Source organism: Nerophis ophidion, linkage group LG04 (genome assembly GCF_033978795.1).
Source record: "Nerophis ophidion isolate RoL-2023_Sa linkage group LG04, RoL_Noph_v1.0, whole genome shotgun sequence".
Lineage (NCBI taxonomy): Eukaryota > Metazoa > Chordata > Actinopteri > Syngnathiformes > Syngnathidae > Nerophis > Nerophis ophidion.
Window position 1 is genome coordinate 53,322,873 of NC_084614.1, and position 16,056 is coordinate 53,338,928.

General features: G+C 40.1%; 1 protein-coding gene across 1 annotated transcript in view; it reads right to left on the reverse strand.

Annotated features, from left to right (window-relative positions):
• Positions 1 to 12,747, reverse strand: part of klhl13 (kelch-like family member 13) — a 68,148-nt gene extending 55,401 nt beyond the window's left edge. The window contains exons 1-3 of the mRNA XM_061898302.1: positions 12,659 to 12,747; positions 11,785 to 11,848; positions 11,629 to 11,699 (exon numbers count right to left, since the gene is read on the reverse strand). Of these exons, the coding sequence (XP_061754286.1) occupies positions 11,629 to 11,681 (53 nt within the window). The 5' untranslated portion in view covers positions 11,682 to 11,699; positions 11,785 to 11,848; positions 12,659 to 12,747. The remainder of the gene's footprint in view (positions 1 to 11,628; positions 11,700 to 11,784; positions 11,849 to 12,658) is intronic.
• Positions 12,748 to 16,056: the final 3,309 nt, after the last annotated feature.

Here is a 16,056-nt window from a genome sequence, read left to right on the forward strand (position 1 = left end):
CACTGTGTCCAATGTTTTCACAAAGATAAAATATGTCATATTTTTGGTTTGTTTATTGCAATTATTGCAATCAGTTGATAAAACATTGTCCCTTATAATTATAAAAGCTTTTTTTTCAAAATCTACTACTCTGCTAGCATGTCAGCATACTGTGGTAGATCCTGCTGAAATCCTATGTATTGAATGAATACAGAATCGTTTTGAATCGGAAAAATATCATTTTTGAATCGAGAATCGCGTTGAATCGAAAAAAATCGATATATTATCGAATCGCGACCCCAAGAATTGATATTGAATCGAATCGTGGGACACCCAAGGATTCGCAGCCCTAATATATACATATAATATACACACATATAATATACACATTAATATATTAATTCACATAATATATAATATACACACATACACTCCTCTTGACAAAATTGGTGCAGTTCATCTGAATTTGTTGGTTTTCTGACATGGACTTATTGCTTCAGCATTGTCCACATGTTCTCAATGGGGTTTAAGTCAGGACTTTGAAAAGGCCATTCTAAAACATTCATTCTAGCCCGATTTAGCCATTCATTTACCACTTTTGACGTGTGTTTGGGGTCATTGTCCTGTTGGAACACCAACTGTGCCCAAGACCCAACCATTGGGCTGATGATTTTAGGTTGTCCTGAAGAATTTGGAGGTAACCCTAATTTTTTTGTCTCATTTACTCTCTCTTAAGCACCAGTTCCAGTGGCAGCAAAACAGGACCAGAGCATAATACTACCACGCTTGACGGTAGGGGTGGTATTCCTGGGATTAAAGGCCTCACCTTTTCTCCTCCAAACATATTGCTGGGTATTGTGGCCAAACTGCTCAATTTATGTTTCATCTGACCACAGAACTTTACTCCAGAAGGTCTTATCTTTGTCCATGTTATCAGCAGCAAACTTTAGAACCAGTTTTAAGGTGACGCTTCTGGAGCAAGGGCTTCCTTCTTGCATGGTAGCCTCTCAGTCCATGGCGATTTAAAACACGCTTGACTGTAGACGAGGGGTCTCGAACAGGCAGCCCGCGAGCCAATTGCGGCCCGCAAGACGTTTTTTTGTGGCCCGCACTTTGATATGACAATTTAATGTATGTGCGGCCCGCAAGTTTAATATGAACGGAACTTGACAGTGTCATACTTCCCAACGTTCCCAATTATCACGGGAGTCCTCTTAATATCCGGGTGTCCATTCTCTGGTAATCCCTGATGATTTTTACCCAATCAACAATACTTAAGGAGTGCCGCACTGACACTGTTCTTAACGCCCCTTGAATCCTGTACCGACAGTGTGCAAGCCTATTTGATTGTTACATTTGGCTGAGCAGTACACGTGTGATGCTGCAAGACATATTTGGTCTTCAGCTACACAAGTCACACAGAGTGGCCGTAAAAAAAACTTTAATACTGTTACAAATATGTGCCAGACTGTGAACCCACACCAAACAAGAATGACAAACACATTTCAGGAGAACATCTGCACCGTAATACAGCATAAACTCAACAGAACAAATACCCAGAATCCCATGCAGCCCTGACTCTTTCGAGTACAATACACACACACACACACGCTACCACCAACCCCCCACGCCACCACCCCCCCTACCCTATTTGCGTCGGTTGAGGTTGTGTTTATTGTAGCCCGGGAGAGTTTGAGCTGCAAGGTGTTCTGGGTATTTGTTCTCTTGTGTTTGAGTTGTGTTAGGGTACGGATGTTCTCCCAAAATGTGTTTGTCATTCTTGTTTGGTGTGGGTTCAAAGCGTGGCGCATAATTGTAACAGTGTTAAAGTTGTTCATACGGCCACCCTCAGTGTGACCTGTAAGGCTGTTGAGTAAGTGCATCTTACAGCCACTAACGTTGTTCTGCACAAGTCTCGCACAACATGATTTAGAGTTGTTACTTTAGTTGTGTTATGTGCGCAATGACGAGTTGTAGAGTACTAGCTCTCTTATAGATGGTACGTTATAGATGGTACGCTATGTGAAGGTATGCCAAGGGTTAAGTGAGATTTATCAAAAACATTCTAAAAAATAGTTGTCGGTCATAAATACTAAATATATTTATTGGATATCACTTTAACAAAATATGAATGTAAGTTCACAAACTGTAAAAGGAAATGCAACAATGCAATATTCAGTGTTGACAGCTAGATTTTTAGAAGACATGTTCCATCAATATTGATGTTAAAAATTTCTTTTTTTGTGAAGAAATGTTTAGAATTAAGTTCATGAATCCAGATGGATCTCTATTACAATCTCCTAAGAAGGCACTTTAAGTTGATGATTCCTTCTATGTGTAGAAATCTTTATTTATAATTGAATTACTTTATTTTATTAATTAATTATTAATTATTTTTTAAGAAGATTTTTTAGTTACTTTTATATATTTTTTTCCAAATACCGTATTTCCTTGAATTGCCACCAGGGCGGTAATTAATTTAAATCCTCTTCTCACTCCTGCGCTTACCAAAGGCATGCGGTAAAAGCAAGCATGCATTAATTATTTTAAAACCTCTTCTCACTCCGGCACACACCAAAGGTATGCAGTAATAATCTGAGTGTGATGTAAGCTTGGACCTTAAATCCTACTGAATAGCTCTTAATCTTCTTCCCTTTATGCGATTTAAAATTACCGGTATTGAAATCAGCCTCCTCCATTTTGAAAATGACGACAGGGGAAGTGTCACTCGTGAAGTCACGAGTTTGATCAGGCGGTAATACTAAGCATGCGCTAATTGTTTTGGGAAGAGAGTTTGACCCAGCCGTAATTCAAGGCAAGAGCATACTATATGCCCTGCGGCAATTCAAGGAAATACGGTAGTTCAAGAAAGACCACTACAAATGATCAATATTTTGCACTGTTATACAATTTAATAAATCAGAAACTGATGACATAGTGCTGTATTTTACTTCTTTATCTCTTTTTTTCCAACCAAAATGTTTGCTCTGATTAGGGGTTACTTGAATGAAAAAATGTTCACATGGGGTACATCACTGAAAAAAGGTTGAGAACCACTGTTGTGGAGGACATTAAAGGCAGTGCAGTCACGGCAGCCCTTAATAATGTCGGCCGGGTGAAAATTGGGATTAATTCGAGAAAATGGTTGCACCGGTAGATTGTCGGGAGGTGCACTGAAATTCTGAAAATCTCCTGGAAAAATCGTGAGGGTTGCTAGGGCGGGAAAGCCATTCATAGAAAGTGAATTCATTAAAAAGTGCATGTTGGATTTTTTAAGAAATCTTTTCTTGCGGCCCAGACTCACCCAGTTTCTGCATCCAGTGGCCCCCAGGTAAATTGAGTTTGAGACCCCTGCTGTAGACACTGACACCTGTGTTCCAGCAGCTTCCAATTCATTGCAGACGTGCTTTTTGGTGCTTCTTGGTTGCATCTTGGTCATCCTGACCAATTTTCTCTCAGCAGCAAGTAAAGACTGGCATTTTCTTCTTGATCGTGGCAGTGTATATCTATGAAAAATTGACTGCACAGTTGCTCTTGGGACCTTAAGCTGCTTTGAAATGGTTCCAAGTGACTTTCCTGACTTGTTCAAGTCAATGATTAGTTTTTTTCAGATCTGTGTTGAGTTCCTTTGACTTTCCCATTGTTGCGTTTGTAACCAAGTCTACTGATTGAATCACATGAGCCCTATTTAAATGGGCTCAGAGAAGTCAACGGGTGTCGTCAATCATGATCACTCACATAAAGTTAAGAGGCCATGCCATGAAGCTATATTGTCATAGCTGTCTTGAGTTTCCAATATTTTCTATAACTCTTTTTTTTGAGTGATAGTGATTGGAGCACATAATTGTGGGTCACAAAAAACTAGGGCTTTTTTTTAATATCTCTATATTTTTATGCCATATCGCGATATATGATATATATCTCTGTATTTTGCCTTAGCCTTGAATTAAAACTTGAAACATACAATCACAGCAGTATGATAATTCTCTGTGTCTACATTAAAACATTATTCTTCATACTGCATTAATATATGCTCATTTTAAACTTTCATGCTGGGAAGGAAATCACAACTAAGTCAATTGACCAAAACTGTATTTATTAAACAGTTATTAGCAGATGACTTTTCAAATTATACTACATATTAGCAGTAAGGCTACTTTTGGTAGAAACGCTTGTGCCCCACACTTGACAAATTAAAGTTGTCTATTTGACATATTCCCACTTGAAGCCAAACCACCGCCAGACGATGGACCCCGTGCTGTTTTTCTTGGGAATTAATTCTTCCTTCATTCGCACCTTCTTTCTCTCGTATTACCACTCGCAACACTCCGCTAGCATTACAGCTAACGTTAGCCACGCTGCTACCTCTCTGCAGGGCGAGGGCGTATACGTATGTGACGTATGTAAGTTTGTGCGCTTGTGGTATGTGAGGAGACACAAGAAGTAGTGGGAAGAGCCTGTAGTGTAATGCCAGCAGCTAAAAACAACTGCGTGAGAACGTATACTCGAAAATTACGATATAGTCATTTTCTATATCGCACAGAAACAAACCCGCAATATATCATGTTTATCGATATATCGCCCAGCCCTACAAAAAACATTCATGAAATTTGGTTATTTTAGGAATTTATTATGGGTGTCCTCAAAATGTGACCAAATATAATGTGTCAAACGTATACATACAGCGACATACATTATCAATTTTGGTGATGTAGAAAAGTTACAATCAAATCAAACAAGGGGGGGTGGTGCCTGAGCTGGTGCGCGAGGTGGAGAAGTTCTGGCTAGATATAGTTGGACTCACTTCGATGCACAGCAAGGGCTTTGAAACCAGTTCTCTGGAACGGTGATGGACTCTTTTCCACTCTGGCGTTGCACGCAGTGAGAGGCGACGGGCTGGAGTAGCATTTCTTGTTGCCCCATGGCTCAAAGCATGCCTGTTGGACTTTGACCCAGTAGACGAGAGGGTAGCTTCCCTTCATATTCTTCGGGCGGGAGGACAGGTCCCGACTGTTGTTTGAGCTTACGCACCAAACAGCAGCTCAGAGTACCCACCCTTTTTGAATTCCCTCGAGGGAGTACTGGAGAGTACTCACTCGGGTGATACCCCTTTACTGTTGGATAACTTCAACGCTTATGTTGGCAACAGTGAAACCTGGAGATGCGTGATAGGGAAAAATGGCCGCCTGGTTGTGAACCCGGGTGGTGTTTGGTTATTGGACTTTTGTGCACGTCACAGATTGTCCATAACAAACACAATGTTCAATCATAAGGGTGTCCATTTGTGCACTTGGCACCAGGACACCCTCGGCCGCAGTTCCATAATCTACTTAGTCATTGGATTTGTAGTCATGTTTTGGACACTCAGGTGAAGAGAGGGGCAGAGCTTTCTACCGATCACCACCTGGTGGCGAGTTGGCTCCAATGATGGGGGAGGATGCCGGACAGACCTGGCAGGCCCAAACACATTGTGATGGTCTGCTGGGAACGTCTAGCAGAGTCTCCTGTCAGAGAGAGTTTCAATTCCCACCTCCGGAGGAACTTTGAACATGTAACAAGGTAGGCACTGGATATTGAGTCCGAGTAGACCATGTTCGTAACTCTATTGTCGAGGCAGCCAATTGGAGCTGTGGCCACAAGGTAGTTGGTGCCTGTTGTGGCGGTAATCCTAGAACCCACTAGTGCAGTGGTTCTCAACCTATTTTCAGTGATGTACCCCCTGTGAACATTTTTTTAATTCAAGTATCCCCTAATCAGAGCGAAGCATTTTTGGTTGAAAAAAAGAGCTAAAGAAGTAAAATACAGCACTATGTCATCAGTTTCTGATTTATTCAATTGTATAACAGTGCAAAATATTGCTCATTTGTAGTGGTCTTTCTTGAACTATTTGGAAAAAATATATCAAAAAAACTAAAAACTTGTGGAAAAATACACAAGTGATTCAATTATAAATAAAGATTTCTAAACATAAAAGTAATCATCAACTTAAAGTACCCTCTTTGGGGATTGTAATAGAGATCCCTGCGGATTCATGAACTTAATTCTAAACATTTCTTCACAAAAAAACCAACAACTTTAACATCAATATTTATGGAACATGTCCACAAAAAATCTATCTGTCAACACTGAATATTGCATTGTTGCATTTTGTTTTCACAGTTTATGAACTTACATTCTTATTTTGGTGAAATTTTATTCAATAAATATATTTATAAAGGATTTTTGAATTGTTGCTATTTTTAGAATATTTTGAAAAAAATCTCATGTACCCCTTGGCATACCTTCAAGTACCCCCAGGGGTACGCGTACCCCCATTTGAGAACCACTGCACTAGTGGACACCAGCAGTGAGGGATGCAGTCAAGCTGAAGAAAGAGTCCTATCGGGTCCTTTTGGCTCATGGAACAGGTACCAACAGGCCACAAAGTGTGCGGCTTTGGGGATCGCAGAGGCAAAAACTCAGACATGAGAAGAGTAAAAGTTAAAGTTAAAGTACCAATGATTGTCACACACACACTACGTGTGGTGAAATTTGTCCTCTGCATTTGACCCATCCCCTTGATAACCCCCTGGGAAGTGAGGGGAGCAGTGGGGAGCAGCGGTGCCGCGCCCGGGAGTCATTTATGGCGATTTAACCCCCAATTCCAACCCTTGATGCTGAGTGCCAAGCAGGGACGTAATGGGTCCTATTTTCATAGTCTTTGGTATGACTCGGCCGGGGTTTGAACTCACAACCTACCGATCTCAGGGCGGACAGTCTAACCACTAGGCCACTGAGTAGGTAGAGTTCAGGGAAGCCACGGAATAAGACTTCCGAACGGCTTCAAAGCGATTCTGGACCACCATGTGCGGCCTCAGGAAGGGGAAGCAGTGCACTGTGCTGCAGACCTGCGGATGTTGTGGATCGGTGGAGAAAATATTTGAAGACGTACTCCATCACACCAAACACATCTTCCTATGAGGAAACAGTGCCTGGGTAATATGTGGTGGGCTCACCTATTTCTGGATCTGAGGTTGCCGGGGTAGTTAAAAAGCTCCTCGGTGGCAAGGCCAAGGAGTGGATGAGACCCTCCCGGAGTTCCTTAAGGCTCTGGATGCTGTGGGGCTGTCTTGGTTGACAAGATTGTGCAACATTCCGTGGACATTGAGGGCGGTACCTCTTTGTTGGCAGACCGAGGAGGTGGTTCCTCTCTTTAAGAAGGGGAACCACAAGATGTGTTCCAACTATCGTGGGATCACACTCCTCAGCCTTCCCGCTAAGGTCTATTCAGGTGTACTGTAGAGGAGGCTACGCCGGATAGTCGAAACTTGGATTCAGGAGTAACTGCATGGTTTTCGTCCTGGTCATGAAACTGTGGACCAGCTCTATACTCTCGGTAGGGTCCTTGAGGGTGCATGGGAGTTTGTCCAACCAGTCTACATATGCTTTGTGGACTTGGAGAAGGCATTCGACTGTGTCCCTTGGGAAGTCCTGTGGGGAGTGCTAAGAGAGTATGGGGTATCGGACTGTTTGATTGTGTCGGTCCGCTCCGTGTATGATCAGTGTCAGAGCTTGGTCCGCATTACCAGCTCTCACTGGATCGGTCAGTTTGCGGCGAGTGTGAAGCGACCGGAATGAGAATCGGCACCTCCAAGTCCGAGTCCATGATTCTCTTCCGGAAAAGTGTGGAGTGCCATCTCCGGGTTGAGGAAGAGATCTTGCCCCAAGTGGAGACGTTCAAGTACCTCAGAGTCTTGTTCACGAGTGAGGGAAGAGTGGATCGTGAGATCAACAGGCGAATTGATGCAACGTCTTCAGTAATGCGGACACTGTATTGATCCGTTGTGGTAAAGAAGGAGCTGAGCCGGAAAGTAAAGCTCTAAATTTACCGGTCGATCTACGTTACCATCCTCACCTATGGCCATAAGCTTTGGGTTATGACCGAAAGGACAAGATCGCGGGACACGCGGCCGAAATGAGTTTCCTCAGTCGGGTGGCGGGGCTCTCCTTGAGAGGTGGGCTAAGAAGCTCTGTCATCCGGGAGAAGCTTAAAGAAAAGCCGCTGCTCCTCCACATCGAGAGGAGCCAGATGTGGTGGTTCTGGCATCTGGTCAGGATGCCACCCGAACGCCTACCTTGGGAGGTGTGTAGGGCTCACTCCGACCAGTAGGAAGCCACGGGGAAGACCCAGGACATGTTGGGAGGAGCTGGACAAAGTGGCTGGGGAGAGGGAAGTCTGGGCTTCTCTGCTTAGGCTGCTGCCCAGCGACCCGATCTCGGATAAGTGGAAGAAAATGTATGGATTGAACAAAATCTTCCTTTACACAGCGTGTGTCTTTGAACCGTCGTTTGGACCTCGCTGTGTAAAGTGTGCATGTTGTGCACTTGCTTGCATGCGTTTTCTCTGGGTACTCCAGTTTTCTCCCACATTCCCAAAATATGTAAGTTAAGTTTTTTTTTTTTTTTTTTTAAATTGTTCATAGATATGAATGTGAGTGTGAATATGTGTTTGTTCATATGTGCCCTGCGATTATCCATGCTAATTTGGGTTAGCTTGTCTATAAAAAAATAAATAATAAAGCTTGTTGTGATAACATAAAAAAAATAATGCTGTTATAAATAACAGTTTGTTATTAAATATACAACACATTTGCCTGGCCTTTTTATTTTTTTATCCGTTTTACAGAAAATATATGCATCATTGCAAATCAAAACTATTATGACATCATATATACGATGATGTCATATTGACCACGCCCCTAGCCATGCCCCCACTGCCACATATATAGTGGCAATTTAGGGGAAACCTGCATTTATTTCTGTCAAAATCAAAGATAAAGTGTTTTATTGACAATAATTTGAGGCTTTCCCAGGCCACATAAAATGATGTGGTGGGCTTGATCCGACCCCCGGGCCTTGAGTTTGACACCTGTGCTCTAACTGTTTTGCTAATTGTGCTGCGCGCTTAGTTATGTTATTGATAATTTATCTCTTTAATTCAATAAATATCAACCACTACTCCTTTTCAGCACTCTCCTTTACACTTACTTGTTTCACTCTAATGAGCGTAAAACAAAGTTATGTAGATCTCTTGCTATGAGCTATTGAAAGTAAGTCAGACACGGTATGTTTTGGTCAGATCTTACAGGGTTCACTGTAGCATCCGCCAGCTAGATGTTTGGAGGATCGTAACTTGAACCAAAAATTAGCCGAGAGAAAGCTCTTTTCTCTGAAAATTTGAAAGCCAGGGTACTCGCACCCTGAGATACAAACTTTTGGCGAAAAAAATTAGGTCGCAAAACAAAACAGGGTGCATACGAAAACATAGATTCCCCAGTTTTCTGTTACAAGGTCAAGTGTTCCTGCGGCTTTGTGTTTAATGGCGAGGAAACAAGGTCAAGCTCTTGCAACTGAATGTATTAATACAAGCAAACTAAAATGACCAGGTTTAATTAAAATTATGTTCATCTCCAAATTCTATAAGCCGGTTTTGACAAAAGTGCTTGAATAAAATACTTTCGGAGATGAAAAAATATGTGTTGTGTTTGTACTCAACAATTTACTAGACAAAAGACTGTTTCTATTAAAATAGAATGCTGTTTATAGCGCTTGACACAAAACTTAATGGCCAATTGCAACAGTTCTATTATACACAAAATGCTGCTAAACTGGGATATGAATATTCATAAACAGCATTTAGTGTGACAGATACTCACACAGACTACTTTGTTATTTGCAATACACCAAATGTACACAGCTTCATGCAGCACATTGGAGGTCTACAAATATGCCACTGTCACCAGGTCAAGAAAAACTTTGCCGCCCCATCTGTCATCCCCTCTCTCATGCTGCGAGTCATACACTGACTACGAGCTAAATATAGCCAACGGTGATACTACAAAGGTCTGAACTTTTCACATACAACCTTTGAATGCCTTTTTGAACCATGTTGACGGGTAGGTTCACAATTAAAAATACATGTTCATAAGACTATTGTTTGAATTCTAATTTATGTGTATAAAATGGCAAAAATTATCGTAATAAACCAAAACAATATTAACAACAAAATAGGTTTGGGAAAGGCAAATTTCTGTTCTAATGTATGTGGAAGAACTCAACCAAATCAAACTAATTTGGGAAGAACATGGACACAGACTGATCTAACAGGCCTTCCCTCAGGATCAACATCAGTGACCTCACAAAAAAAATTCTGGATGAAAGGACAAAAAGAACAGGGCAATGGCCAGGTGTGGCAATGCTTTTAAAGTGGAATAAAACGATTGTAGCTGAGATAGGCACCAGCGCCCCCCGCGATCCCAAAGGGAATAAGCGGTAGAAAATGAATGGATGGGTGGGAAATTAATGTAACAGCAATACTGATTTAGAACAACTTAAAGCTTATAGTTGCCCACAGACAAACAATGATGCTGCAGTAAGTCAATTATTCCTGTAAATACTACTGATATTTTCTGCCATATTCTGTAACTTTGGAAACATATATCTACCTTAACTTCGGCTGCAAAGATTAAACCAGTCCCATCTTCTGTTGTGTTATCTTTGACCTCCTTAAGCGAACAGAGTCATAACTTAACTCCTAAAAAAGGTCCCCTACTATAAAAAGGCTTTAAAACAGGGGGGAAATCCATAATCTCCCTCTTGTATAAAAATTGGTTTTAAAATTGCAGGTTTTTAAGATGTCAAACAATAAACAACATTATCTGCCTCTGACACACTCCTACCTAAATGAGCCTGTGCATCATTTGATGGAGACCAGGCTTCACTGCACATCTTTAAAAAAAGCTTGCAGCTATGCCAGCTGTCTATCAGTCAACTTCAGAAGTCGACGCTCAAGGTTTGATTGTTTTTTTCTTCAGTGAATAGGCTAATTCAGCATGATAGCAGGTTAAAATGTGACTGTATCATTAGTACTGTAGCTCACATAGATATGTTTGTGTTGCATATGGCACCTAGTACTTTTGAAAAAAGGCAGAGTTACAGTATATATGTAAAAAGTGGATCAAATGCACAATAGTGACAGAGGTTCGGACATACACACCTTATTAGAATTAAAACTACAGACACAAAATAGTTTAAAACTATTGAACTACATGGGACACACTAAATTTCAGCATTAATGCTGGATTTTGGCCAATACACATTCACTACACTAATATGGGACCTCTAAGACTTTAGAACATTTTTTGAAAAATAGAACACCTTTATCAGTAAAAGAAAGTTAATTAAGAGCTTGCTCTTTCACCGTCACCAAACCCATTTGTAAACCATAAAAATATAAAAAACCACAGGGCAGTAAAGGACCACAAAATAAAACAAAGAAAAATCTTCATCAAAATGTATTTGCATTGCTTTTTTTTTTTTTTTTGCATTGCTGATGCCATACCCCTGAAGTAGTGGTTCTTAAGCACGGCCCTCAAGTATAGCAGCCTAACTCCTAATCAGGTATTACCTGATTAATACCTCTGATTCCACATGGAAGCATTTACCCAGATGGGATGACAGGTTTATCGCGAGGATACACTGCCAGGTCAAGCCAGGCCAGTTACCTGCTCGTCTATATACTGCTGCTTAGTCATCAGCCCGGTATCGAAAATGATGGTCTCCTCAGTAAAGGAAAGTTTTTGCTTCTGATGTCATAGTGTTGCACATTACCTGTCATGAAGTCCAATGGGCATTGTGTCCCCTCTGTGCACAGGGTGCTCCATACCCTCGCCAGGCAACACCTTTCAAAACAAATTACTTTGAACATCAAATTGCCAGGAACAAATTCAGACTAAGTCAACAAGTAGTCCAATTGAGATAGAGCACCTGTGTGTGACCTCTTTTGGATGACTTATAGTTCAATAAACCTCATAATTTACAGTCACTTATTCTGAAAAAACCAAAACAAAATAAGCAGTTCAATGACTATATCTTCTCATGCTGAAACATGTCATATTACTGTTTTTAATCTTAAGCCTCGATGTAGGCTAATTAAAGCTAAAAATATCTAACTGGTATGTTGGGTCAAAAAGTGCAATGTGTATCATCAGTGGAAATAAACTGTTTGGGAATCGTGTAATTAGAACATGCTCAACCCCAATGGCTTCTGCATGTCAGTGCATGTAATGTACACGCAGGGAAGTGGCTGTGTGATACGTGAAAAGGGAAAGTGAGTAACGAGTTAGCCAACTTTAGTCACCAACTGATATGTTGTTTGAACTTACCGGTGTCTATGAGTCCATCGAAACAATACACCGATGAATTATTCAGCAATGACAGATGGCAATACGGTTCATTTTCCGGCTATTTGCCATTAACTTTGCCACAAGTGGGAGCATGCTAATGCTAACAGCATAGCTAAGCTAACTAGTCAACGTTTACTATTAGCTAGCTCAAAATACATAACAGCTGTCGATAGTGAGCTTGTCAAATGATACATTTAGTGGATGTTCTATACGTATAACTTAAATGGCTTCGGGTGGTTGACATGCTAAGCAACCAGAGTCTTTACATGAGTTAGTTGGTCGCATATAGTTAGTCGCTACTGTTGGTTTGCTTGGCTCTAGTGGGTTTGCCACGGGCAATTAATAGACACCAAGACTGTCAACCAGTTGTTTGTCACACTTGATATGCTCAATGTGATATTTCAAAAATTGCGTGTGTTAAGGATATTATATAAACTTTAAATTGAATTTCATACCTTCAACGACGAGAAAGAGCTGACTAGTGTCCTTGTTTTCCTTCCAAGCCCTCAAATCCACTTAGCGCCTGAGCCCGCCTACTTTCTCTTATCCAATCCGCTTTTCGCTTACTGGCGGAGTGCGAGCATCCAAACTTTTCACTGGCTGAATAGTATGGCAATTCTTTCTTATTGGCTCAAAACTTCCGTTACTAAATGCAGTATTTCTCATGAGACCTTTCTAAGACAAATAGTTGCGTTTATATCTACTGCATTGATCCTATTATATAAAGTATTATTTAAACTGATCAAATAACACTTATGAGTGAAACGTGCTGTTAAAGTCAAAGTCTGTAGCTCAGAAAACGCTTACCGACTTTTATTTTGAAAATCACAGAAGCAAATCTAGTTTTTTTATCAATGGTTCTCTAACTCAGTGGATCTCAACCTTTTTTCATTGATGTACCCCCTGTGAACATTGTTTTGATTCAAGTACCCCCTAATCAGAGGAAAATATTTTTGGTCATCAGTTTCTGATTTATCAAATTGTGTAACAGTGCAAAATATTGCTCATTTGTAGTGGTCTTTCTTGAACTATTTGGAAAAAAAGATATAAAAATAACTAAAAACTTGTTGAAAAATAAACAAATGATTCAATTATAAATAAATATTTCTACACATAAAAGTAATCATCAACTTATAGTGCCCTCTTTGGGGATTGTAATAGATATCCATCTGAATTCTAAACATTTCTTCACAAAAAAAAGAAATCTTTAACAGTATTTACGGAAGATGTCCACAAAAAAATCTAGCTGTCAACAGAGAATATTGCATTGTTACATTCTTTTCACAGTTTATGAACTTACATTCATATTTTGTTGAAGTATTATTTAATAAATATATTTATAAAGGATTTTTGAATTTTTGCTATTTTTATGATATTTAAAAAAAAATCTCACGTACCCCTTGGCATACATTCAAGTACGCCTAGGGGTACGCGTACCCCCATTTGAGAACCACTGCTCTAACTTTTTCAATCAAGTACAATCTCAGAAAACACTTGGCTCTCCAAGTACCACCATATTGACCAACATTAAAATACAGTAAGATAGTAGAACTTAATATCGATTTAAAAAAGGCAGAATTACCATTAATTGATAAACGTGGAAAGTTATCTGTCTGTCTGTGTTGGCCCTGCAATGAAGTGACAGCGACTTGTCCAGGGTGTAACCCACCTTCCGCCCGATTGTAGCTGAGATGCACCAGCGCCCCCCGCGACCCCAAAGGTAATAAACGGTAGAAAATGGATGGATGGATAATGTAATATCATATAATATCATATAATATCATATAATATCATATAATATCATATAATATCATATGATATCATATAATATAATATAACATACCAGTGTTATAGAATATTAACCAAGGTTGTCCAAACTTTTTGCTTCCAAGGGCCAAAGTGAACATGTGCCAAAGGGCCGCGGGCCAAAGACAGCGATGTTGAGTAGGGGTGTCCCAATACAACTTTTTCCACTTCAAATCTCTTACCAATATTGGAGCCTTGGGAATTGGCTGGTACATATATTCAGCCTGTAAACTATCAGCAGGAAAACGCTTGGTCAAGTGAAATTGTATGAAAAAAACAAAACGCTAGCCTATTTATTAATAACCGCATGGAGTGGACTTATGCTGTCCTCAAGGTGAAGTGGTGTAGTAAATATATTTTTGGGGGGAGTGGGGAGGTAGGAGGGGGTTGGTGACACGTGGCCACAATAATTCATGAAGTTAGGTTTATGACGCCAGTTGAATGTCTGGGACACCTTTTTTACTGGATGCTTTCTAATACGCCTCACCCTTGGAGACTTTGTATGTGTAAATGATATGCAACTATATTTAAATGATATATTATTGACAAATGTGCTGTTTTAGACTAGAATATTGTTCAGTTGTTTTTTCGTAAGTCTTTCTTGTGTGCTTAGCTGATGTGTAGCTGCTAGCTCCCAGTAGCCTGTAGCCTACAATGTTTATCTTTTATAGATGACTTGAATAAAAGGGAAGAAAATTCCAACCTTGTTTTTATTGAAGGACATTTAGATTTTACCTGGCTGTCCAGCTTTGCATGCTGCAGGACTGCTTGTATTCCACATGATATCACACATTTTACATGCGAGTCCATATCATTTGATGTTTTTTTTTTGTTTTTTTTTTTGCTAATATCAGACAAAGATTTCATATCAGTATTTGGATAAGGAAAACCTAATTTTAAATGTGAAACTCGAGTAATCTAAATGTTCCCACCCTTTAGCGGGTCAAACAAAACGACTCAGCCCACGGGCCCCATTTTGGATACACCTGGTATAAACCATTTGATTTGATTTTTATTAAGGATCCCCATTAGCTGGTTGCCACAACAACTCACTAGTCTTCCTGGGGTCCACAACTCAACACAATTACAAGTAAAAGCATGTAATTGTAACTACGCAATACAGACAAAAAAAATAAATAAATAAATAAAAGCATCAATAAGAAAACAGGCAAACAATTTACAGTCACAGAATAATAATTACCATATAAATATAACTACACAATATAAAACCAAACATAAAAAATCATCAACGAGCAAAATAATTTAAAAACTCAGATAAAATATTACTTTTATTTTAAAAAGCTGTTTACTTTCAGTGCCGGTGAGAATTTGAGGCAGGTTATTCCAGAGCGATACAGATCTATAAATAAAATATTTCCGCAAAGCATTCTTCCTGGGACGAGGGAGTACAAAATGCCCCTCACTAGACGCCCTGGTATTATGATTGTGCATAGTGCTACTGTGAACTATTTGGGCCATGAGAAAAGCAGGAGTTTTACTACCGGTTACTGATTTGAAGAAAATAAGAGTATTAGCTGACAACCTGTTCTGCACTGTTAGCCAGGAAAGAGAAGCATGCATTTGGTTTACATTGGTTCTTAGTGAGCAACCCAGAACCAGCCTTGCTGCCCTATTCTGGACAATTTGGAGCTTACTGATCTCACCACTTGCAGCAGATGCCCAGACTGTAGAACAATAGTCCAGATGACACAAGACTAAACTCCTAACAATCTGAGAAAGAAGAAGTGGGTCAACAATAGCAGCACATTTCCTGGAAATACCAACAGCCCTTCCCATCTTTGTAACTATATCACTGATATGATTTGACCAGGATAGAGTGCAGTCCAGCATCACTCCAAGGAGCTTGGCACTTCTGACCTGTTGAACTGTTGAAACACCTAGCCTCAGATCCAACTTTGGGTCACAAGATAACCCTTGGCTGGTCCCCAATACAATACTTTTGGTTTTTGAGATGTTAAAGACAAGTCTGTTACATACTGTCCAGTCATGCACAGCTGTTAGGTCCTCACTCAATACTACATTAAGT